General features: G+C 39.0%; 1 protein-coding gene across 6 annotated transcripts in view; it reads left to right on the plus strand.

The window, feature by feature from the left end:
• YLPM1 (YLP motif containing 1) overlaps nt 1–23,786 on the plus strand; it is a 66,447-nt gene that overhangs the window by 2,437 nt on the left and 40,224 nt on the right. For all 6 annotated transcript variants that reach the window (XM_022576544.3, XM_089907959.1, XM_022576545.3 and 3 more), the window contains exons 2-4: nt 7,870–8,106; nt 9,058–9,237; nt 10,451–11,445. In XM_022576544.3, the coding sequence (XP_022432252.2) occupies nt 7,870–8,106; nt 9,058–9,237; nt 10,451–11,445 (1,412 nt within the window). The remainder of the gene's footprint in view (nt 1–7,869; nt 8,107–9,057; nt 9,238–10,450; nt 11,446–23,786) is intronic.

Genomic DNA, 23,786 nt, shown 5'->3' on the forward strand with positions numbered 1-23,786 from the left:
AGTATTATCCCATCAGGTTATTTCTCCAGATTCCTCCATTATAATAGAGATGGAATTTTTGCCCCCTTTACCACCCCACTCTGAGATTTCCAGTGCTTTTGTTGTCCAGCACTCTCAGAGTTAGTCCAAACCAAAATATGACATTTATATCCTCATCTCTACTGGACTTTTTCTGGCCTCTTAGACAAATGAATTGTTTTTTGGTAGTGGGGGAAGGGGGGGCGGGAATCAGACTGGTCCTTAATATGAATATTTAGCACGAACACTGTTTTTGTTTTTCTGCCTTTGTACCCTTGTCTATAGTGAACTTCTTTTAGTGCTTTGACTATTCAGTGCCTCAAATTCTTTGATGAGAGCCGTAAAGAAAGTGGTAGAAGATGAGATTTGAGAGGTGGGAATGGGCCAGATCAAGAAGGCCCTTGCTAAGCCTCTTTAGGTTTTTTTTACCTCTCTCTAGAATTCATCCCAACTTCCTCAACCCTCTCTCCCCTCTTACAGTTGTATTGATTTCGAGGCACATCTCAAATATCAGGGTCTCTATGAAGCTGTGCTTCAGCTTACCCGTGTGGTTTGGTTCTGTTCTTCAAATCTTAAGTCCCTTGCAGACAGGGACTGCCTCACTTACCTTTTTATCCCCTGTAGCACCTAGGCCAGTGTCTTGCCAATTTGTCAGCTCTCCACAAAGTTTTGTTGAATAAGATACAAGAGTTGTCGTGTTCTATACTTAGGATACTTTGGTTTATCAGGTGGTAAACACTTTCTTCATGCCAGTGCCAATCTCTGACAATTAACGCTTCTTTGTTGATTCATATTTTATTTTTGGAATATTTCATTAAAAATTTTTTTATGGTGAAAAATTTTAAACATGCACAAAAGTAGAGAAAATGGTATGATTCTCCCCATATACCCATCACTCAGATTCAACAGCTATCAAGATTTTGCCATGTATGCTTCACCTAGGCCTTTACTGTTGTTCTTTTTGTTTGTTTGTTTGTTTTGTTTTGTTTTGTTTTGCTTTTTGTGGTACGCGGGCCTCTCACTGTTGTGGCCTCTACCGTTGCGCAGCACAGGCTCCGGACGCGCAGGCTCAGCGGCCATGGCTCACGGGCCCAGCTGCTCCACGGCATGTGGGATCTTCCCAGACCGGGGCATGAACCCGTATCCCCTGCATCGGCAGGCGGACTCTCAACCGTTGCGCCACCAGGGAAGCCCCTTTACCGTTGTTCTTGCTGAAATATTTTTAAATGAATCTTAGATCTCACATCATTTCCTTCCTACATTCTTAGACATTTTTTTTAAAGGACTTTTTCTAAGGTAAACACGTTATAACACCTAACAAAATTAACAACTTTCTATCATCTAATACCAGATCTGTTCAGATTTCCCCTATTGTCTCATCATACTAATAAAAATAATTCCTTGATATTATCCATGTTAAAATTCCCCCGTGGACTTAATAAAGTTTTGATGGTTTGTTCAAATTGGGATTCAATATAAACATTTTGGGGCAGAATAATTCTGTTGTGCGGCTGTCTTGTGCATTGTAGGATGTTTAGCAGGAACTCTGGCCTCTACCTGCTAGATGCCAGTAGCAGCCCCCAGTTGTGACTACCAAAAATGTTTCCAGATATTGCCAAATATCCCCTGGGGGGCAAAATCACTCTCACTTGAGAATCCCTGATTTAGGTCAGTCTCTCCTATTCGTTTCTCTACCCTTGCCATTGAGCTTGTTGAAAAATCTGTGTTAGTTATCCTGTAGAATGTCCCACGTCCTGGATTTGTCTGCTGTCTCGTTGGTGTCATTTGACTTGTTCCTCTCTCTCCCATGTTTTTTTTTGTAAACTAGGCATTAACTGTGCAACCTTCTTAGATTTAAGTTCACCTTTCTTTTGGCAAGTGTACTTCGTAACCTAGGTAGTGCTGTGTACTTCATTTGCATCCCATCAGGAGTCACTCAATGCCTGGTTGTCCCATAGTTAGTGGTGCCAAGATTGATCAAGGGGGGGTGACTGGTTTCTCCGCTGTAAAGCTTCCCATCAATCTTGAATCTAATATTTCATCTAGTGGTTCATCCGTTGATGGTCTTTGCTTGAGTAAATTATTTCTTTGTTAGAGGTTGCAACATGGTGATTTTTTTTTCTGCTGTTTCTTCTATATTTACCATAAGGAATTCTGTAAAGAAAAACTTTCACTCATGAACTAGGGCTGTTTGATTGGACATACAGTTAGCATAGAAAAGACAGGATAAGTGCTTGATATTCTTCCATTTAATTTCTAGTTTTCAGAGTAAAGTGGTGATATAATGGAATGTGTCTTTTTTGAAGAATTAACTCTTCTGTGTGTTTTAAAGGACTGGCTAGTTAAAATGCCTACTGGTCTTTTTTTTAATGAACTGTGATTTATTCTTTTATTCTTAAAACTTATTTAGGTAAAGCTGTTGACTTTGATTAGAGTTTTTAGTCACTATCTAATACTTAAATATATATTGAGTAACAACTGTGTGCCAAGAACTGTGCTTAGTACTGGAGATGAAATGGTGAACAAAATAGACAAGGTACCTGCCCTCATTCACTTGTTCCAATGCGGGGAAAAGACATTTAAAAAGTAATTGAAGACGTGTAAGGTGCTGTGGAATTATAAAATAGAAAATATCACTAGACCATTCCATAAGGATTAGGAAAAGGTGAGCTTTTTTAAGCTCACCATTGTATTCACAGGGCCTTGCTCAGGGTCTAGCACATAGTAGGTGAACAATAAATATTTTTCAAATGATTGAATATAGCTGGGAGCTCTAACCTAATTGAAGAGACCTCCCTTTGCAAGTAATATTTAAATGAAACCTGAAGAATGGGTAGGAAATAACCAGATACGAGTTCAAAGAATTAAGTTCAGTAGGGCTTACTGAAGGTACAAACCAGGCCAGGGAGGACCTATGAAGACTTTATCCTAAGGGCAGTAGGAAGTCATTGAAGGATTTTATATAGGCAAATGTGACAGATTGGATTGTTTGAAAGTTCACACTGCTTTGGGGAGAGTGGAATCGAAAGGAGCAAGAGTGATTTAGAGAGAATAGTGAATAGAGTGATCCAGGCAAGAGTTAGTAGTGGCTTGGACTTGGATGGTGATGGAGGAGATGGAGAGAAGTGGAAAGACTGGAGAAATATTTTGGTGCTAGAATCCAGTTGGAGATTGAGTAGTAGTGGAGAGGGAGGCATCAAGGACGATTCCTGGGTTTCTGGGATAGGAAACTGGGTGGATGGTGGTTCCATATACTAATAACCTACAGGAGGGGGAAGAACAGGTCTGGGGAGGAAGGGAAAATGATGAGTTAAGTTTTAGACTTACTGAGTTTAAGATCCTTGAGACATAAGATTCTAAATGGAGATGTCCAGTTAGAAGTTAGATACAGATCTGGAGTCTAGAAGTGAGATCTGGGAGACATAGACTTGTGAGTCATCAGCATAAAAATGGTATTTGAAGGCACAGAAATAGATGAGGTCTCCTGAAGAGTGTGTGTAGAGTAAGAATAAAGTTTAAAGGACATTGAGCCTAGCCCTGCAGAACCACAGTACCTAAGGGAACCAATGGGAAGAAAGGCCAAATAGGTAGATGGAAAATCAGGACAGTGCAGTGCCACAGAAGTGAAGGGAAGACTGTTTCTAGGAGGAGGGTGTAGTCAGCTGTGTTACTGCTGAGAGGTCAAGCAAGATGAAGATTGTGAGTTATCTTTTGCATTTACTGACATGTAGATTATTGTTGACCTTGGCAGGAGCAGTTTCATAGTGACTGAAGCCATATTGCATTGATTTGAGGAGTGATGGAAGGTGAGGAAATGGGGATGGTGAGTATAGACAACTCTTTTAAGAAGTTTGACTGAAGGAGAGAGAGAGAGAGAATGTGGGCAGGAGCTGGAGGAAGAGGCACAGTAAAGGAGTTTTTTTTTTTAAGATGGGACCTTAATTCCTGGAATAGAGTGTGAACTTCAAAAATGTTGAAAATAAATATATTTTAAATAAATTAAAAAAATGGAAATCCATTTCATTATTTTACCAAGTCCCCCCTCCCCATCCCACTTGCTTTAGGATATGACATTGAACATGTAATGTTACAGGCATTTATCCTAATCAACCTGGACAGGAAAGGCAACCTTTCAAAATTAATCTTTAAAACATCACGCACATAGACACATGTGTTCATTCATTCATTCATCCATTCATTCATTCATCCTCTCTCTCTCTCTCCCTGTCCCTCCTTCTTTATATTTCCCTACTTGGAGAATCTTTTAGTACCTAGTTCCTTACCGTACTGGTAGCAAGTGGTCAGTGAATACTTGCTGAATTAATTAGCATCTTTTTTGGTATTTATGACAGATACATCCTTACTTTTTAACTCTATTCAATCTCTTTTTTTTTTTTTTTTTTGTGGTACACGGGCCTCTCACCGTTGTGGCCTCTCCCGTTGCGGAGCACAGGCTCCGGACGTGCAGCCTCAGCGGCCATGGCTCACGGGCCCAGCCACTCCGCGGCATGTGGGATCCTCCCGGACCGGGGCACGAACCCGTGTCCCCTGCATTGGCAGGCGGACTCTCAACCACTGTGCCACCAGGGAAGCCCTATTCAATCTGTGCCACCAGGGAAGCCCTATTCAATCTCTTTGTGAATGTGACATTTACTGTGATTTTCTCTACCTATGAACTAACATCCCATATGAGATGGAGTTGTCTGATATAATGGGACATTCAGAAGAACTGGCTACTATTTCAGCTTCATTAGCAAGTCCAGGCAGGTTTTATTCCTTTTTAAAATAGAGATAAAGCAACCTTCTCTGGGGTCACTGAGGACATTTCTGAATGATTTCATCATTATTCAATTGCAGAGCTTTAAAAATGTGCCAAAGCCTCGTCCTAGGATTGAATTAGATCTGGTTTCTGCTTATTGGGTTCATATTAAATAGAAATTGATCTGCAGTGCATACTGTTAGTAAATCAACAAGTACTTGAGCTCCTAACACGGTTCTTAACCTTAGACTAGGTCTAAGACAAAGATAGAAAGCACAAGAATAAGGAATAAGGTGGGTATAAATTGATAAGGAATCTAGACCTGAATAATCTTCCTATCTATAGTCACTGGCTTCTAGTTTATGAAAGATAGTTTGCATCTTTGTATGTTTTGGTGATGCTTTCAAAGTAACTTAAAAAAAAAAGGAAACTTTTAACTTCTACTTGAAAGAGTTTATTAATTATTTAAAGCTAAAAAACAAGCCTGTTGCTGTTTTCAGTATTTTCATACAATAATGGAAGAAAGTTGAAAATGTTCTAATACCACATAATTGTTGACTATCATGAACAGTGTGTTGGTTTTTTTCTTTTTTTTTCATGTTGAATAGTAAAAGTAATTATATTTCAGGAACTGATGATTACGTGTATGATAATTAAAAAGAGAAAAACCGAGTCATGACCCAAACTTCAGGATGGAGTTAGTGAGATGGAATTTACTCTTCCAAAGGGATGTAGCAAGTTTCAGGTCATAGAAATTAGTAGCCTAGAAGGGAAGTCTTTAGCTGATCAGCAACTATTTATTGACATTCTACTGTGTGTTCCAGCACTATGCTTAAGCACCAGACAGGATATGAGAAAAGCATGAAACACCTCTCTCCCAAGACAGTTACTTTCTGCAAATGAGAAAACAGATAACAAGACCGTATGTTTCATGAGAAAAGAGTATCATGTATATTTGCATGTGGAAAATTGGAGAGGATATACAGTAAAATAGTAACAATATAGGAAATCCTGGTTATCCAGAGATAATGAATCTCAGTGAATGCAAGTAAAATGAATCCATTTAACACAAGGACCAAAAGTTTATTGTAAAAAGTAAAAAATTTTATTTGGGACACAATCTTGAAAAATAAAGCTCAAAAATCATAAAGAACGGCTGAGTCTTAGAGTTTATAAAGAATAAATTGTAGATTAGGTTTCTGTACTATAATTTTTGTGACAAAATTGTGTGACAACACTATATTATCATCATTTATTTCATTTTTGAATATGTTGAAAAAATATTTTAGGGATTTATACATTTTTCCAAGGGCTGTTTTTCAACATTTGATATTCATGTCATTCTCTTTTGCAGTTCCTATTATAAAAATTATTTTTGGTTGTTAACTGGTAGTACTTCCGCTAGATCCTGCATCTTTATAATTGTAATAGAAGTGTATGCTATTGTTTTTGTTTTTGTTTATATGCTGTTGTTAATTATAGAAGTATATAGGGCAGTTCATTAGTGAATATTTTAGTGTTAAGACAACTTTTTTTTCCTTATGCCACCTTGTAACCACGGGGAATTATATAGTGAACACTGGGATAATGAAGATCCTGTAGTTACTTCTGAGTGGTGAGATTTTTTTAAATTGATTTTAATTATTGCTTATTTGTAGTCGAGTCTCTTTATTTGAGGTATTTATATTTTATAAAGTTGTCAAGAACACTGAATTAGTGAATACTGAACGACTGCTCCTAGGGGAAGTGCAGGGTTAGGTTCCTGTGTGCCTTTGGTCACATTTTCTTCAACCAGTCAATACATAACTTTGTTTTATATGCGTTTCTGTTTAAAAACAAATTATTTAATGTATATTGTTGATTCATTAACATTGAACTCACAGCCAACAGCACTATAACACATGCCTAAAAGAAGCTTATCCAACACAAGTATTTTCTTCTTAAGGCACATCATAGCGTTCTCGATATAAGAGCTAAACAAAAAGGCAGAGCATGGCCGTGTTCTGCCTCAGACAGGAACGTGCAAGTCAGATAACTAATTTTTTGCCCATCTACGCGTGTCCATAAATCACTGTGAAAGTTCCCTGAGTGTTGATTTTGGAGTTAGAAATAAATTTTAGCAAGTTGGCAAATTCACAAATACAGAATCCATGAATAATCAGGATAGGCTGTATCTTCTAATTTTTTTCCACATTAAACTTATTATTGTGGTAATTTTTAGAAAGTGGAAGCACAAAATAAGCTTCCAGAAAATCAAATTACAGTATAACTTGGAAGACAAAGTGAAACTTTTAAAATAAATAGAAAGCATTCTAAAACACAATGTATTTTCATTTATGTATATATACCTGGGTATGGCAAGATTAATGATACAGCAGGTGTTTAAAAGAGGGAAGGATACTGCAGAAGAGAAGACAGAGAGAAGAGGTAGGACTATTTATTATATTCATTAATCACGAGACCCCCGTGGATAAAACTGAACCAACTAAAGGCAAGTTAAAAACAATAGCTATGAATACTGAAAAGATTTACTCTGATCTTTTATCAGAAAGACTACTCTCACCTCCAAAAGCATGTTTTTTTAATGAGAATAGAGAAGTATGTTGAATTAACATGTATGGTTTAATTTAAATATATAAATTTAGGGGAGGAATTGAAAGATCATGTTTATTTATTTGCCTTTCTCAGTTCAGGTTTGCCTTTTCGTATATATAAATACATGAACACAGACACAAGTGTAGCTCCCTGTCAAAACCAAGTTGCAGATATACAAGATTGTCAATTAAAATTCTTTTAAAAAATTTTTTTAATTTAATTTAATTAATTTTTTTATACTGCAGGTTCTTATTAGTCATCCATTTTATACACATCAGTGTATACATGTCAATCCCAATCTCCCAATTCATCACACCACCACCACCACCCCCGCCACTTTCCCCCCTTGGTGTCCATACGTTTGTTCTCTACATCTGTGTCTCTGTTTCTGCCCTGCACACCGGTTCATCTGTACCATTTTTCTAGGTTCCACATATATGCGTTAATATACGATATTTGTTTTTCTCTTTCTGACTTAAAAATGGTTTCTGTTGTAGGAACAGCAGCAGTACTGGTATCGACAGCACCTGCTTAGTTTGCAGCAGAGGACAAAAGTGCATTTGCCGGGACACAAAAAGGGTCCTGTTGTAGCAAAGGATGCAGCTGAGCCGGTAAAGGAAGAAGTTACTGTACCTGCCACCAGCCAAGTACCAGAACCCCCTCCATCGGAGGAGCCCCCATTACCACCCCCTAATGAGGACGTACCACCTCCTCTCCCACCTGAGGAACCCCAGGTAACCATGAAGTTAATTACTTGGTATTTATTAAGTTGTTCCGTTTTTTTCTGATTCATATATATATGTACCTTTGTTATATATAAATGGATATATATTTTCATTTTTTTTTTTAAGTGCATGTAAAATTTCATTTGTGGAATAGTCAGACGTGTGCCATATCGGGTTTAGAAAAGGCATTTTTTCATCGTTTAAGTGAGAGTGAAGAATTAGACACTCTTCTGAATTGAGTGTCTCTAAGCACTAAAGGGATGCAAGGGTGGGTGTTTTCATATTGGCAGCACAGGGCAATAATTAAGAGATTGAGCTTTTATTGTCAAACTGCCCAGGCTGTAGTCCAGGCATTGCTACTTGCTGGTGGTGACTCTGAGCAAGTTAGTTAACCATTCTATGCTTCAATTTCCAAAATGGGCATATTCAAATAGTAGCTTTCTTATTGAGCTATTAAAGCATTAAATGTGATAATCCTTGTTGCTTAGCATACTGACTGGCACATGGAAAGTTCTCACATTGGTCCAAAGGTCATTGTTCTCCCAAGAGCCTTATATGGAAACGTTAATGAAACATGATGATTACACGGTAGGCAGCTGGTGAAAAGTGACTAAGGTGAAAAAAGAGATTTCTCATATAGTGAAAAGGATAGTAACTGTGGATTGACTTTCTGCTGGGGAAATGGTTATCCTATTTAGGAACAGTGAGGTGATTATTCTCGTAAAGACCGTGGGATTTATAAATTCCTTTGTATTAGTATCCATGATCACAGTATAGATAGAACTAAGTATTTTATCTAAGGATAGAATAGCTTTTCTCACAGTTGCAGGGATTCTGGACTTTATAACACAATACTATTACAACATAATACTTTATAAAATATTCAGGTTTCTTATAAATTTGGTTGCTGTTTATGACTTAGAAAAAGGAAAAAAACTGTACCCTCTCTTTTATCTTTAGTCTGAGGACCCAGAAGAAGACGCCAGGTTAAAACAGTTGCAGGCTGCAGCAGCACACTGGCAGCAGCACCAGCAGCATCGAGTTGGCTTCCAGTATCAGGGAATAATGCAGAAGCACACTCAGTTACAGCAGATCCTACAACAGTACCAGCAGATTATACAGCATCCACCACATATACAGGTGAGTGCTTCCTCAGTTCCTCAGCCACATGGGAAATTGCCCCAGGATGTTAAAGGGATTTGTTTCTCATGAAAGAGATTTAAGTATGAAGAAGGAAAGATATCAGATGTTTCGCCTGGAGTGCCCAAGTAGGTATTTGTCACATTACTAGGGGCTTGGAAATGTGGTATTGTGAAAATGGCCTTGGGGAAGGGCAGGTATAGTGGAATCTTCTGATCATGTTAACCCAGGCAGATGTTAGAGTACTGTTGCTAAGGGATTTAAGAACCAGGGCTTCTTACAGACTCACAGACATAGAAACAAACTTATGGTTATCAAAGGGGAAAGCAGGGGGAGGGATAAATTAGGAGTTTGGAGTTAACAGATACACACTACTATATATAAAATAGATAAACAACAAGGACTTAACTGTATAGCACAGGGAGCTATATTCACTCTCTTACAATAACCTATAATGGAAAAGAATGTGTGTGTGTGTGTGTGTGTATGGTTTTTTTTTTTTTTTTTTGCTGTACACCTGAAACTAACACAGTATTGTAAATCAACTATACTTCAATTTAAAAAAAAAAAAAAAGGAATTCCCTGGTGGTCCAGTGGTTAGGACTCTGTGCTTTCACTGCTGAGGGCGCGGGGTTCAATCCCTGGTCGGGGAACTAAGGTCCTGTAAGCCGCGCAGAGTGGCCAAAAAAAAAAAGAAGAAGAACCAGGGCTTCTTATGTCGCTTCAAGGTAACCTGTGTTTTTGCCTGAAAAGCACTGCAGTAACAAGCAGAAATCCATCAGCAAGATCAAAGCAACCACCACAAAAAACCTAAGCACATGCACCACAAAAGATGAAGTGACTTAGATACTTGTTTGTCTTGTATCTGTGAGGTATAAACTTATGTCTGTATGTCTATAACAGATCGTTTTCAATAGTAATATTTAAAATGACCCATAGTAGTAATAAAAACTTGAAAAATACTTATTGCTGAGACAGCTATTTGCTTTAGTGTTTGGTAGATTTTTTCCAACTCAGTGATAACATATAAATAAGTCAAAGGGAGAAAGGCGAATGATCATCATGGAAAGGATTTAACAAGCTTATCCTTAGCCTCCCAAAGTCTTGTGTTCTAATTTCCTAAGGCTGCAAATGCCCTTGATTCATTAATATTTTAACTTATTAATTTTCTTATATGAATGTCTTGAAATAATTTTTATCCCTTTATTTGTAGACCATGTCTGTAGATTTGCAGATGCGGCATTATGAGATGCAGCAGCAGCAGTTTCAACATCTCTACCAAGAATGGGAGCGAGAGTTTCAGCTGTGGGAGGAACAGCTTCATTCCTATCCTCATAAAGATCAGCTTCAGGAGTATGAGAAGCAATGGAAAACATGGCAGGGACATATGAAAGCCACTCAGACCTATCTCCAGGAGAAAGTCACTTCATTTCAGAACATGAAGAACCAGTATATGGGGAACATGTCCATGCCGCCACCTTTTGTCCCATATTCTCAGATGCCTCCACCTCTACCAACAATGCCTCCTCCGGTATTGCCTCCATCATTGCCACCACCAGTGATGCCCCCTGCCCTGCCTGCTTCAGTGCCACCACCTGGCATGCCCCCACCTGTGATGCCACCTTCTCTACCAACCTCTGTGCCCCCACCTGTGATGCCTCCATCTCTCTCTTCTACAGGGCCACCACCAGTTCTACCCCCGCCTTCCCTCTCTTCTGCAGGGCCGCCACCAGTTCTTCCCCCACCGTCTCTCTCTTCAACAGCGCCTCCACCTGTTATGCCCCTCCCACCATTATCTTCAGCCACACCTCCTCCAGGAATACCTCCCCCTGGAGTTCCACAAGGGATACCTCCTCAGTTAACAACAGCCCCAGTTCCACCAGCCTCCAGTTCTCAGAACTCACAAGTTCCAGAGAAACCTAGACCAGCACTGCTTCCCACTCCTGTGTCTTTTGGTTCAGCCCCACCCTCAACTTACCATCCTCCATTGCAATCAGCCATTGGCCCATCTGAACAAGTGAATTCTAAAGCTCCACTGAGCAAGTCTGCTCTGCCGTACAGTTCATTCTCATCTGAGCAAGGACTTGGGGAGCCTTCAGCTGCTCCATCTCAGCCAATCACTGCAGTCAAGGACATGCCAGGGAGGTCAGGTGGATTGCTTCCAGATCCTCCTAGAAGCAGTTACTTGGAAGGTCCAAGAGGCCCAAGGTAGGTCTGCCTTTTTTTTGGGAGCGGGTGGGGAGTGGGGGTGTGGTGGTTTTGCTGCTTTGCTGATACAGGCTGAGTAGGCTTTTATGTTCTCTTTGTACTTTTATATACATTCCTGGTTTACAGTTAATAATGTTAGTGTTGTTCACTTATTAGACATGACATAATGAAATCTAGAAATGGCAACATGCCCCCCTTTCTTTGATGTCATTGCTTTTATCCTGTATGTAGTGATTTTAGTCCAGGATGAATGTAGTGGTTTAGAGTAATGCTTATCAATTCCTTAGCTTCAGAAGCAATTTTTATTAGATTTATTGATCTTTTTTGCTTTTTGTTTATGTAACAAATAACTGGATTGGTAACTTTCTGTGACATAATATGCCAGCTGTTGGAGATAAAAATGAATAAGCATCTAGTGAAATAAGGTAATGGAATTTAGTGTAAGGGTAAATAGGACTTTTATCCATTTGTTCAGCAAATATTTATTAATATTTGTGCCTCCAGCAGTGAATGTAGCATAACAGACACAATCCCTGCCCCCATGGAACTTTATCCTTTATATTTTCCTCAGTTTAGGAGATGTTTTTCTTTTGTTTGAACCACATTTTTTAGAAAAGCACACAAAACATTTACTAGTAGTTTCTAAATTTTTTCTTTTACCTTTTAAAAGGTGTTAAATTTATTTTTCCAAGTTTGTAAAAATATTTTTTCCCCAAGTTGGCCTAAATGATAATTTTCTTATAGAAAAATATTTTCAATCAGATTTTTTTCCAATTGGAAATTGTACTGGAAATACTCCTTATACAAAATTTAGACAGGATGGCAAAGTATTGAAAAAATGTAAAAGTCACCTAATTCTACTATCTGGAGGTAATAATTTTTAAAACATATGTCATAAAAAATTGAAGCAGGGCTTCCCTGGTGGCGCAGTGGTTGAGAGAGTCCGCCTGCTGATGCAGGGGACACGGGTTCGTGCCCCGGTCTGGGAGGATCCCACATGCCGCGGAGCGGCTGCGCCCGTGAGCCATGACCACTGAGTCTGCGCATCCGGAGCCTGTGCTCCGCAACGGGAGAGGCCACAACACTGAGAGGCCTGCGTACCGCAAAAAAAGAAAAAAAAAAAAAAAAAATTGAGGCATACTAAGTGTATTATTTTGTAACTTGGTTTTTCCACTTGTCAGCATTGGTTAGTTTTCCATCTCAGTGTTGATGGATCTACATCATCATTTTAAATTTGAACCTAATTTCAATATTTGAAAACAAAATATATTTTTTATTTGTTCTCCAAGTTTATATTCAGAAAACAGAACTCCATCCAAAAATGAAAGCTAATTAAAGGCAATTAACGTGAATTCCGCTGAGTACCAGAAGCCTTGTCAGAAGCTTTGCATACATTATCCCATGGAGTCTTCTCGACAACCTGTGAACTTGGTAGTTTCATACCCTACATTTACCCTTTACAAACTGGGGCTGAGAGGATTGGATAACTTGCTCAGGATCATGTAGGTGGGAGAGTAGAGCGTAAGTCCACATAGTGGGAGCTGAGTCCAGAGGGTCCCCAGAGCAAGAGCACTAGTTAAACACTGTGTTTAACGCCAAGATTCAGTGATGTTCATCCTGTCAGTGATTACAAGTGCATTTGTAGTCCTGATTTATTTGGCATGTGTTTCATCTTGATTTGAATTCCTGCTTATCTCCTGGATTGAGCATTACCTTTTAGATACGGTAACTGATTTGCTATATGAGAAGTACGTTCTTATAACCTCATAAAACATAGATTTCCTGCTCCCTTTTTTCTGTCATAATAATGTTTTCTCTCTTTTGCCTACCAAATCTTGACTTTGTAAATTTAGGACCTACTTTAACTTTTTTTCTTTTGCCTCAGGGTACAGTTAATAATTTCAGTGCTAGGAGGATCTTAGCAGTTACCTAGTGCAACTTGCCCTCTATATAGCAACTCACCTTTGTGTTGCATTTTGTCATCCTAGGTCTTGCACATATTATCTCATTTATTCCTCTCAGTGATCTCATGAAGTAAATGGATAAAGGGAGCTGAGATTTGGAGAGGTTATAAATAAATTGCCCCGGATGACACGGCAAATAAATGGTTGAGTTGGGGTTAGAATCCAGGGCCTTCTGACCCACTCTTAAGTCCACTGTGCTTCCTGTGACAACCAGCTGATGAGCTCTGCTTGAGCGTTGGCACTGTGATAAGGAGCACTGCCCCACGAGGTGCTGACAGTTTTACAGAAATTGTATTTCTTACATTGAACGTAAATGTGTTGCCTTGACTTCTGCCTGTTGATTCTAGATCTGCCTGTGTGGTGCAACACGTAATGATTTACCCTGTCCCTCTTCTACAGTGTATGCTGCCGTTGTTTAAAGACCATCCTCTTGTCTCCCTCCACCCACCTTAACCATTCTGCTGTGCCATCACATAAACTGAAGTTCTCTTCATATTAACGTCGGTGCTAGCTTTGTCCTGCTATATTGTTCACTGTCCTTTTTTTTAAAAAAAATGTATTGATTGATTATTTGGCTGCGCTGGGTCTTAGTTGCAGCACTCAGGATCTTCGTTGTGGCGTGCGGGATCTTTTTAGTTGTGGCATGTGGTATCTAGCTCTGACCAGGGATCGAACCTGGGTCCCCTGCATTGGGAGCGTGGAGTTTTAACTGCTGGACCACCAGGGAAGTCCCTGTTCACTGTCCTTTGAAGGGCCTTTGGTTTGTCAGTCTCTTTCAGAATGAACACTTACTTCAGATGGAGAAAGACCATAGGCCTATTACTAACTTTGTTATAAAAATGTACTTATATAGCTGAACAAATTGCTTTTTCTTGGGGGGTGGGGTCAGTACTCTCACAGTGTTGACTCATGTTGAGCTTAACATCAATTTGGCCAGCCAGGTCTTTTTCACCTTACTGTTATTAAGCCAGTTCTCTGTCACCCTGAACTTGTACAGTTTTTTGTCTTGTGTTCTTTTTTTTTTCTAAGACTTTACATTTCATCTAGTTAGGTTTGGGCCTGCATTCTAGTCTGCTGAATCTTCACGAATGGAGATTACACTGTTTTTAGATATGAGATATCCCTTTCTGGCTTTTTCCACCTGCAGCTTTGATAAGGATGGCATATTTTGTCCTTGAATTGTATCCTGCTCACATTTCTACCTTGGTTTTTTTTTTTCCTACCTTGTTTTAAAAACCTTTCCCTGATCTAGCTGTGTCATTGCCATTTCTATTACCCTTCTACTTCTTTTGTTCACTTAGCCCATGTAAAGTATAGTTTGTGACTGTTGCCCAGGCATGGTTGTTTTTGTTTTTTTTTTTTAACCTTTGTTACGTGGGAGAAAAAGAGATCAGTGGGAAGCCGGTCAGTGAGTAAAAGAGACTGAGGTAAGAATAATCCACACTATTAAGAAAACTTGTGAATTTCCTTTATTAGTTGAATTCAGAGTTTGCTATATATATAACATACGGTAAGCCACTCTAGTTTGTGTGTGTGTGTGTGTGTGTGTGTGTGTGTGTGTGTTGTTTCTTAAACAAAGCTGGGTAGAAAAACAAGAACTGAGAATACAGTTAACTGACTTACCAATTACGCACTGTTAAATAAAGTACTGGAAATTACTTTGAGTTTTTTGAAAAATCCAGATTTAGGCTGCTTTCTAAAAACTGAAGGTTTTCAAAAAGTCAAGTGACATAAATGCATCATATGTAAGTAGCATACCACATTGTTGAGCATCTGGGGCAGCTTTTTGAAACTGTTTATATGTGTGTGTATCATTGGATTCATCAAGTCTTGTAGAAGACTACCACAGCTCCAATAAACTGTCATGTTAGTAGATGCTGGTTTCCAAGAATCTTTTATTTTCAATAATAAAACTTATTGAAGAGGAACATACAGAGATGTGCACAATCATAAGTGTACAGCTTAGTAAATTTTCACAGATACACCTGTGTTATCGCGACTCAGATTAAGAAACAGAAATTAACAGTGTCTGAGAAGTGCCACTCATGCCCCTTCCCATTTTTCCTCATCCCAGAGATAGCCACTATTCCAACTTTTTACACAATAGATTAGTTTTGCCTATTTTTGAACTTTATATAAATGGACTCATGCTGTATGTACTCTTGAGTCTGGCTTCTTTCACTTAACATTATATTATTGTGAGATTCATCCATGTGTGTAGCTGTAGTTTGTTTCATTCTCATTTCTTTACAGTATTTTATTGTACGAATATACCACAATCTGTTTATCCATTTCAATATTAATGGTCATTTAAGTTTTTGGTGGTTATTATGAAAAACATTGCTTTGTGTCTTTGGTGCTATGTATGTCCCTTTAGGGGTGTGTGTGTGTGTGTGTGTGTGTGTGTGTGTGTGTTTGTATTTAATTTTGTTTAGATATATGCCAAGGATGGGAATTGCTTGGTCATAAGAGTACGAATATGTTCTGCTTTGATAGATATTGTCAAACAGTTTCCCAAAGTGGTTGTGTCAGTTTACACTCTCACCACCAGTGTTTCTGTATTCCAGTTTTCTTGTATCCTCATTAGTACTTGGTGTTATTAAACTTTAAAATTTTAGCAATCTTGGTGTATGTCTAGTGGTATTGTAATATAGCTTTAATTTATATTTCCCTGATGACGAATGAGATTGACTTCCATTCCATTTGATTTTCGTCCAGTTGGATTTCCTCTTTTATGAAATGCTGATTCAAGTCTTTTCCCTGTTTTACTGTTGGGTTATGTTTTTTTCTTATTGGGTTGTAGGAGTCCTTTATATATACTAGATATCAGTTCATATGTCTAGATTGTCTTGACTATTTCTCACTCTGCAGCACTTTTTGCATTCTTATCCTTCAGTATACTAAAAAAGTAGTCTTCACTTTACCATCTAGATGGTGCATTGGAACCTTTTTAAAAAATATTTACTTAGGGGCTTCCCTGATGGCGCAGTGGTTGAGAGTCCGCCTGCCGATGCAGGGGACATGGGTTCGTGCCCCGGTCTGGGAAGATCCCACATGCCGCGGAGCGGCTGGGCCTGTGGGCCATGGCCGCTGAGGCTGCACGTCCGGAGCCTGTGCTCCGCAACGGGAGAGGCCACAGCAGTGAGAGGCCCGTGTACCGCAAAAAAAACCAAATCTGTATATTTATTTATTTATATTTTGGCTGTGCCGGATTTTAGTTGCAGCATGCACAATTTTTAGTTGCAGCATGCTGACTGTTAGTTGCAGCATGCAGCCTTCTTAGTTGCAGTTGTGGACTCTTAGTTACGGCATGCGAACTCTTAATTGCGACATGCATGCGGGATCTAGTTTCCCAACTCAGGATTGAACCCGGGCCCCCTGCATTGGGAACGTGGAGTCTTACCCACTGGACCACCAGGGAAGCCCTGGAACCTTTTTATTTTTTTAATTTAAAAGTAATTTTACAAATAATTTACAGAATTAAGAATAAAGGCATAATGAAAACAACTTACTAGAAATTTTAATTAAAATTTTTTAAATTAATTAATTAATTTTTGTCTGTGTTGGGTCTTCATTGCTGTGCGCAGGCTTTCTCTAGTTGCGGCGAGCGGGGGCTACTCTTCGTTGAGTTGCGCGGGCTTCTCATTGCGGTGGCTTCTCTTGTTGAGGAGCATGGGCTCTAGGTGTGTGGGCTTCAGTAGTTGTGGCACAAGTGCTCAGTAGTTGTGGCTTGCAGGCTGTAGTTGTGGCAGCGCAGGCTCAGTAGTTGTGATGCACGGGCTTAGTTGCTCCACGGCATGTGGGATCTTCCCGGACCAGGGCTCAAACCCATGTCCCCTGCATTGGCAGGAGGATTCTTAACCACTGCGGCACCAGGGAAGCCCATAAAAATTTTAAAAGAGGGCTTCCCTGGTGGCGCAGTGGTTGAGAGTCCGCCTGCTGATCCAGGGGACGCAGGTTCATGCCCCGGTCTGGGAAGATCCCACATGCCGCGGAGTGGCAGGGCCCGTGAGCCATGGCCGCTGAGCCTGCGCGTCCGGAGCCTGTGCTCCGCGGTGGGAGAGGCCACAACAGTGAGAGGCCCGCGTAACGCAAAAAAAAAAAAAAAAAAAAAAAAAAAATTTTAAAAGAGTAAAACTTTTTGCATCAAGTAAATTTTGACACACAAACATTATAGAAGATGAAATAATTCTGTCACATATTCTTTTAGCAAAGCAGAATGGTCCAGGTTCTTGCTAAAAATATGTGATGAAGTCTTTCCTGTTTAATAACTAACTGGATGACGATACCACATTTCCTTTCTGTCCTTAGAAATATATAGTTCACTCATCCTATCTTGAGTTTGAGAATATTCATCTAGGATATTGTCATCCGAGGACTCATAGTCAGAGATTTTGCTTGTATGATTAATTTCACATCTTTATTAGGACCTAGAGTGTAGCTGTCTCTGCATTTATCTTTTGATTCATCTAATAATTTTTTTTCTTTTGCGATATGCGGGCCTCTCACTATTGTGGCCCCTCCCGTTGCGGAGCACAGGCTCTGGATGCACAGGCTCAGTGGCCATGGCTCACGGGCCCAGCCGCTCCGCGGCACGTGGGATCTTCCCGGACCGGGGCACGAACCCGTGTCCCCTGCATTGGCAGGCGGACTCGCAACCACTGCGCCAACAGGGAAGCCCTAATAATTTTTTTTTAATAAATTTATTTCATTTATTTTATTTTTGGCTGTGTTGGGTCTTCGTTGCTGTGTGCAGGCTTTCTCTAGTCGTGGCGAGTGGGGGCTACTCTTCATTGCAGTGCGCGGGCTTATTGTGGTGGCTTCTCTTGTTATGGAGCATGGGCTTTAGGCACGCGGGCTTCAGTAGTTGTGGCTCGTGGGCTCTAGAGTGTGGGCTCAGTAGTTGTGGCGCACGGGTTTAGTTGCTCCGCGGCATGTGGGATCTTCCCGGACCAGGGCTTGAACCTGTGTTCCCTGCCTTGGTGGGTGGATTCTTAACCACTGCGCCACCAGGGAAGGCCCATCTAATAATTTTGACACAACTTTCTCTGTCACTTTTCTTTGTCAGGAAATGAAAATTTATGAATTCTCACTTGTGCTCAATGAAGCCTAAAAGCAGGCTGCAGTATTTTGGGCAATGCAAGGAGGGGCGACAGCTTATTTTACAATTCCATCATTCTTTTGTTGTCTTTGTATTTTGATCTTTAGCATAGTTGGGGATAATTGATAAGGAATGATGAGTAATAATGAATTCTAGGATAAGAAGATCACAAAATGTTTCAATATATAGAAAGAAGATCCCATAATGTATCTTAGGTTTATGAAAGAATTCAGTGGACCTATATGGTAATTGCAAGATAATGTAAACTTCATTCTATTTTTCAAAAAGTAAATTTTCTCTTTGTTCTTAGGAAAGCCTGTAGGAAAAAAAAAAGTCATGAAATATCAATCCTTACAAATAGAGCTGTTTTTAAAAAACTCAAAAACTATAATTGAATCCAGTGAACCCAAATGAACTCCAAGGGTTAATGGTTTTTGTTTTTTTTTTTTTGCGGTACGCGGGCCTCTCACGGTTGTGGCCTCCCGTTGCGGAGCACAGGCTCCGGACGCGCAGGCCCAGCAGCCATGGCTCACGGACCTAGCCACTCCACGGCATGTGGGATCTTCCCGGACCGGGGCATGAACCCGTGTCCCCTGCATTGGCAGGCGGACTCTAAACCACTGTGCCACCAGGGAAGCCCAGTGGTATCTTTTGATTAATAGAAATTCTTGATTTTTTTAATTTAGTAGTCTAATTTATTGATCTTTTCTTTATGGTTAGTGCCTTTTCATGTCCTGTTTAAGAAATCTTTGCTTACTCCAAGCCCATAAATACATTATTGTATTTGTTTTCTTTTATTGTTTTACCTTTCTATTTTAAAATCAACAATCCATATAGAATTGATTTTTTTGTTAATGTATAGTATGAGGTAGGGTAAAGTTCATTGTTTTCCATATGGCTATCAAGTTGACCCCAGTACCATTTATTGAAAAAGTCATCCTTTTCTTACTACTTTACAGTGTCTCCATCATAACTCAAGTGACTATATATGTGGATTTGTCTGTGGATTCTATTACTTTGGTTTATTTGTCTATCCTTGCACCAGTGTCAAATAGTTTTTTTTTCTTTTTTTTTAAATTAATTAATTTTATTTATTTTTGCCGTGTTGGGTCTTCGTTTCTGTGCGAGGGCTTTCTCTAGTTGTGGCAAGTGGGGGCCACTCTTCATCTTGGTGCACGGGCCTCTCTTGTTGCGGAGCACAGGCTCCAGATGCACAGGCTCAGTAGTTGTGGCTCATGGGCCTAGTTGCTCCGCGGCATGTGGGATCCTCCCAGACCAGGGCTCGAACCTGTGCCCCCTGCATTAGCAGGCAGATTCTCAACCACTGCGCCACCAGGGAAGCCCGTCAAATAGTTTTAATTACTGTAGCTTCATAATAAATCTTGATATCTCTTAGTGTAAGTCCTCCAATTCTGTGTTTCTAGATCAGGGATTTTCTGTGAAGGCTGAATTGTAAATATTTTTAGGCTTTGTGCGCCATGTTTGGTCTCTGTCAAATATTTTTCTTTCTTCCTTTTTTTCTTTCTTTCTTTTTTTAACCTATAAAAATGTTTTAAAAATCAGTCTTAACTGGGTTTGGCCCTGGGCCGTAGTTTGCTGACCCCTGATCTAGATTGTCTTGACCATTCTTGGTCCTTTCTGTTTCCCATATAATGCTTAGAAGCAGCTTGTCAGTTTTCAAAAATACGCTGGAATTTTGCTGAACATTGCATAGACTCTATTGACCATGTTGAGGAAAAACTGACATTTTAATAATATCAAGGCTTCTGATCAGTTATACCTATTTTTGATTAGTTTTAGGATTGGAATTGTGACCTCTTCCATTCTGTAGCTGTCTTACTAGGTTTAACAAGGGACTATGAACACCATAATTTTTCTTAATGCTTCCATTTGCCATGGCTTTTCCTGTTTGTAGTGATTATTTCTCTTTGGAATTTTGATTTTAGGATCTTGGTTATACATATTAGAAAATAGCGTTATTTCACATGAAAACTAAAAGGGCAGGAATTTGATTCCAGAATTTAAAATCTTGTAATTACCGTGGTCTGCTGATGTGAATGTGTTTATATATTGTGATAATCAGACATTATCTTGTTTAAGGGTATTTGTATTTCTGCATCCCTCTTAAGTTTTTGTACCCAATTTGGAGTATATTTTTTGTATCAAGTTTTGAAATTTTTATACCTAGTTCTAATGGTTTCATACCTAGTTTTAGGGGTTTTATTTTTTAGAAGTTTATGAAATACCTAACTGTACAAGCAAAAATTTTCAAAATATTTAAACACCAGATGTTTGTCTTTTTTCTTTTCATCTAACCAATGTACAATGCATGTGTTTTTGTGTGATTGTATTTAGTGGATGTATACTACGTTTGTACTTTATTTCCAGTACGTTTTTATATGTTAAAAAGGTAATAGTAGTTCATTGTGTTGATGTAAAGATGGCTTATTTTCATACATATGTTTAATATGAGTATCTCTTAATATATTCCAAAGGCCTAAAAGCTCTTTACTTTTGTAAATCAAAAAGGTTTTGATAGTCTGACATTTTTAACATCCTTGAACTTTGAAAAATTTGAAGTGCAGTATTGATAACTAATTTCCATTTATATGTAGTGTTGAAAGTATATTTCAATTGGTTTAACATATTCTGACTCTCCAAATAAAAATAAAATGATGACCCTTGGCTCCTGGTCAACAATTAAATCTAAAAGCAAAGCACCGTACCTTTTCATAAACACTGCATATTATATATGCAGGCATGAGGCTTACAGAAGTGAGTTCATTATGTTTTACAACTTTTCCGCCATGTTCACTTCTTCTATATCTTTACACCTTTTAGTGCCTTCTGCTTCCTTTATCCTTTCCTCTGGCCTTTGCCTATGCTCTTTTCCTTGTTTGGAATCCCCTTTCTGTCATTTTTTGCTTTATCAATTCCTACTTTTCCTGCCCTGGGGATGGCACTTCTGTAATTATGTGTCGAGATCTTTCAGTGAGTCAGACATTGGGGATACTTAAGTGAGGAAGACCAACATGCCCCATATTTATCAAATTCTGTTCTAACTGTTGATTTACTTGTTTCATTCTTCTTATGGACTGTGAACTCCTTGAGGTTAGGTATCAGTTTATTTCCAGCACTAACACAGTACACGACAATTAGTAGGTGTTCAATAAATGTTGCTTATGCCAGAATGTCTTAGTTATGGGTAAAATTCTCAAGGCATTCACAGTTTAGTTAAAAAGCAGTTCATTCATATTCAGAATTTGATTATAACACTAGCTAACATGTTGAAAAATGTTCTTATACTGACTTGTGTATTATATATAGCCTTCTCTTATCACTTATATGAACTAATAATTGCTGAATTCAATACAAAACAGATGACTTTACATATCTTTAATGACCTAAGGTGTTATTTCAGACACTTTGAATTAATAAATGTAACTTCAAGAAAAGGAACCAAATCATCACAAAACCTGAAATGGCATACTTCTTTTCCTTCATAAATATGTGGTCTTTATCTTTAGCACTGCAACGTACCTTTTTTTGGGGGGGCTGCATCATGCAGCTTGTGGGATCTTAGTTCCCTGAACAGGGATCGAAGTGGAAGCTCGGAGTCCTAACTGGGAGTTCCCTGTGACATGGTTTTGACAAGCACCTGGTCAGCTCCTTTCCTCTTTGTCCAACAATAGCTGTGTCAAGCCTTCACTATTTTGCATAGACCATCTGTGCTAATGCTGCTTTCTCTGTCTTAGCAAACATTATTATTTCTCTTTGTATCTTTCATTTAGCTTCCTGCTTCACAGAGAGATCAAGGCTTTCAGGCCCAATGAAACTCACTTCCCGGCCTTACCATTACTTAAGTTACCATCCAAATCTTTCTTGTACTCTCAGAAGAAGCCCTTTTCCTGGTTAGGGCTAACACTCTCTGTGTGTCTTTTAAAGAAATACATTTTACATTTTTATCAAAGTGATACACACACATAGTTTTTTAAAAATCAAGAGAAACAACCACCCACTACCCCAAACCACACTAGACATATTTCCTAATGACATCTTTTAATTCTTTAGCTGTTTCTTTTGGTAGTTACCTTCATATCACTAAATAATGTGTTGCTACTTTCTTGACTTACACATGTATACTTATACATTAGATACTACATGTTTACTTCCTATTCTGATAGATAAAGGTTTAGTTCTTATACTGTTCTCTAACTCCATCTGCCCAATATATTTATTTCATTCAGTAAATAATGTTCATAGAGGTAAGCAGTGTACTGTGATTACATTTCCTTTAGCATAATAACTTTTTTAGAATTTCCAGTTGCCTTTCTTGCAACATCTTTTTAAAAAAAATATTCGGCTGCATTGGGTCTTAGTTGTGGCACGTGGGATCTTTTTGTTGCAGTGCATGGGCTCTTAGTTGTGGCACACAGGCTTCTCTAGTTGTGGCACACAGACTTCTCTCTAGCTGTGGCATGCGGGCTCTCTAGTTGTGATGCGTGGGCTCCGTAGTTGTGGCACGCGGGCTTAACCCCTGGACCACCAGGTAAGTCCCTCTTCTTGCAACATCTTTAAAATAATCCTCCAACTCCAGATTCAAAAGCACATCTCTTTTTCTCTTGAGATCTCTCCCCCAGATTCATGCATTCTCTTGCTTTTGCCTGGGCTGGTTGGCTGGTTTGCTGCTTTCAAGATCTGTCATATGGCTGTTACTCCAGCATTTCCCTTGACTCTCCTTCTAGATTGGATTCACTGTTTACTGAATCTCATGGCTTCCAGTTTGTGGTTTAGTGCCTCCTTTTCCTGTAGTGCATTCTCAACTAAGAAATTGTGGGTTGGAGTTTCCTGAGCCCTTGCATGCCTGAAAATATTTTAATCTAACCTCACACTTGATTAGTAATTTGGATATATAATTTGAGGTTGAATATATTTTTATTATAATTTATGTAAACTAAAAAACAAAAGAAAACGAAAAGTTTACCCATTTTTCCCACCTCCACACCCTGCCTCTGGCAACCATCAGTCTGTTCTCCATATCTATGAGCTTGGTTTTTTAATTAATTAAAAATTTTTTAAGATTCCAAATATAAGAGAGATCATATAGTATGTCTTCCTCTGACTTATTTCACTTAGCATAATGCTCTGCAGGTCCATTTATATTGTTGCAAACGAAAAGATTTCATTCTTTTTTGTGGCTGAATAATATTCCATTGAATGTATATACCACATCTTCGTTATCCATTCATCCATCAATGGACACATAGGTTGTTTCC

Source organism: Delphinapterus leucas, chromosome 2 (assembly GCF_059928025.1).
Source record: "Delphinapterus leucas isolate spDelLeu-1000000601 "Yukka" chromosome 2, BTC_Dleu_Yukka2, whole genome shotgun sequence".
Taxonomy (NCBI): domain Eukaryota; kingdom Metazoa; phylum Chordata; class Mammalia; order Artiodactyla; family Monodontidae; genus Delphinapterus; species Delphinapterus leucas.